The sequence below is a fragment of the Nematolebias whitei genome, chromosome 6 (genome assembly GCF_014905685.2).
Source record: "Nematolebias whitei isolate Nwh7 chromosome 6, NemWhi1, whole genome shotgun sequence".
In the NCBI taxonomy this organism is placed as follows: domain Eukaryota; kingdom Metazoa; phylum Chordata; class Actinopteri; order Cyprinodontiformes; family Rivulidae; genus Nematolebias; species Nematolebias whitei.
This window is the reverse complement of record NC_056503.1, coordinates 49,325,924-49,326,609: the sequence shown is the minus strand read 5'-3', so window position 1 is coordinate 49,326,609 and position 686 is coordinate 49,325,924. Positions and strand designations below refer to the sequence as shown.

At 52.0% G+C, this 686-nt stretch overlaps 1 protein-coding gene across 1 annotated transcript in view; it reads left to right on the top strand.

Moving 5' to 3' along the window:
• Nucleotides 1-340, top strand: part of rnf168 (ring finger protein 168) — a 1,396-nt gene extending 1,056 nt beyond the window's left edge. Inside the window, exon 3 of the mRNA XM_037677966.1 lies at nt 119-340. Within this exon, the coding sequence (XP_037533894.1) occupies nt 119-340 (222 nt within the window). The remainder of the gene's footprint in view (nt 1-118) is intronic.
• Nucleotides 341-686: the final 346 nt, after the last annotated feature.

Genomic DNA, 686 nt, shown 5'->3' with positions numbered 1-686 from the left:
TGACCGGTAACGCGCACACACCTGACCGGTAACGCGCACACACCTGATCGGTAACGCGCACACCTGACCAGTATCCGCAGCAGACATTTATCTGTGGTGTTGGGGTGTGTGTCCTCAGAGCTGCTTCCTGGAGTCGGTGGATAAGTCCACGCTCTGCTGCCCGCTCTGCAGGAAGCGGATCTCCACCTGGGCCCGGCTGAACAGCAAGAAGAACACCCTGGTGGACCAGCAGCTGTGGACCAGGATCCAGACCTGCTTTCCTCTGCAGTGTCAGCGCCGACTGAGCGGACAGGATGTTGACGATGTCGACCACCCAGGTGAACGTTCAGACATCCCATAATACTCGGGCTGTGTTTGAAGTGTGAGTCAGCAGATCTGAAGCTTTTTTTTAACTGAGTTCTTTGTTTAAATGTTAAAACTTCTGTGTTCTGGAAACGAGTAAACCTTCGGCTGTTCACCTCAGTCCCATCATCTTCTATGGAGCTGTTCGTTTTATCACTCGGAAATTCACCAAAAACTCCGGTTCAGGTGTTGTCACTAGCCTTTAGCTGATCAGGACAGGTGCTGTTAGCATGCAGCCTTTAGCTGATCAGGACAGGTGCTGTTAGCATGCAGCCTTTAGCTGATCAGGACAGGTGCTGTTAGCATGCAGCCTTTAGCTGATCAGGACAGGTGCTGTTAGCATG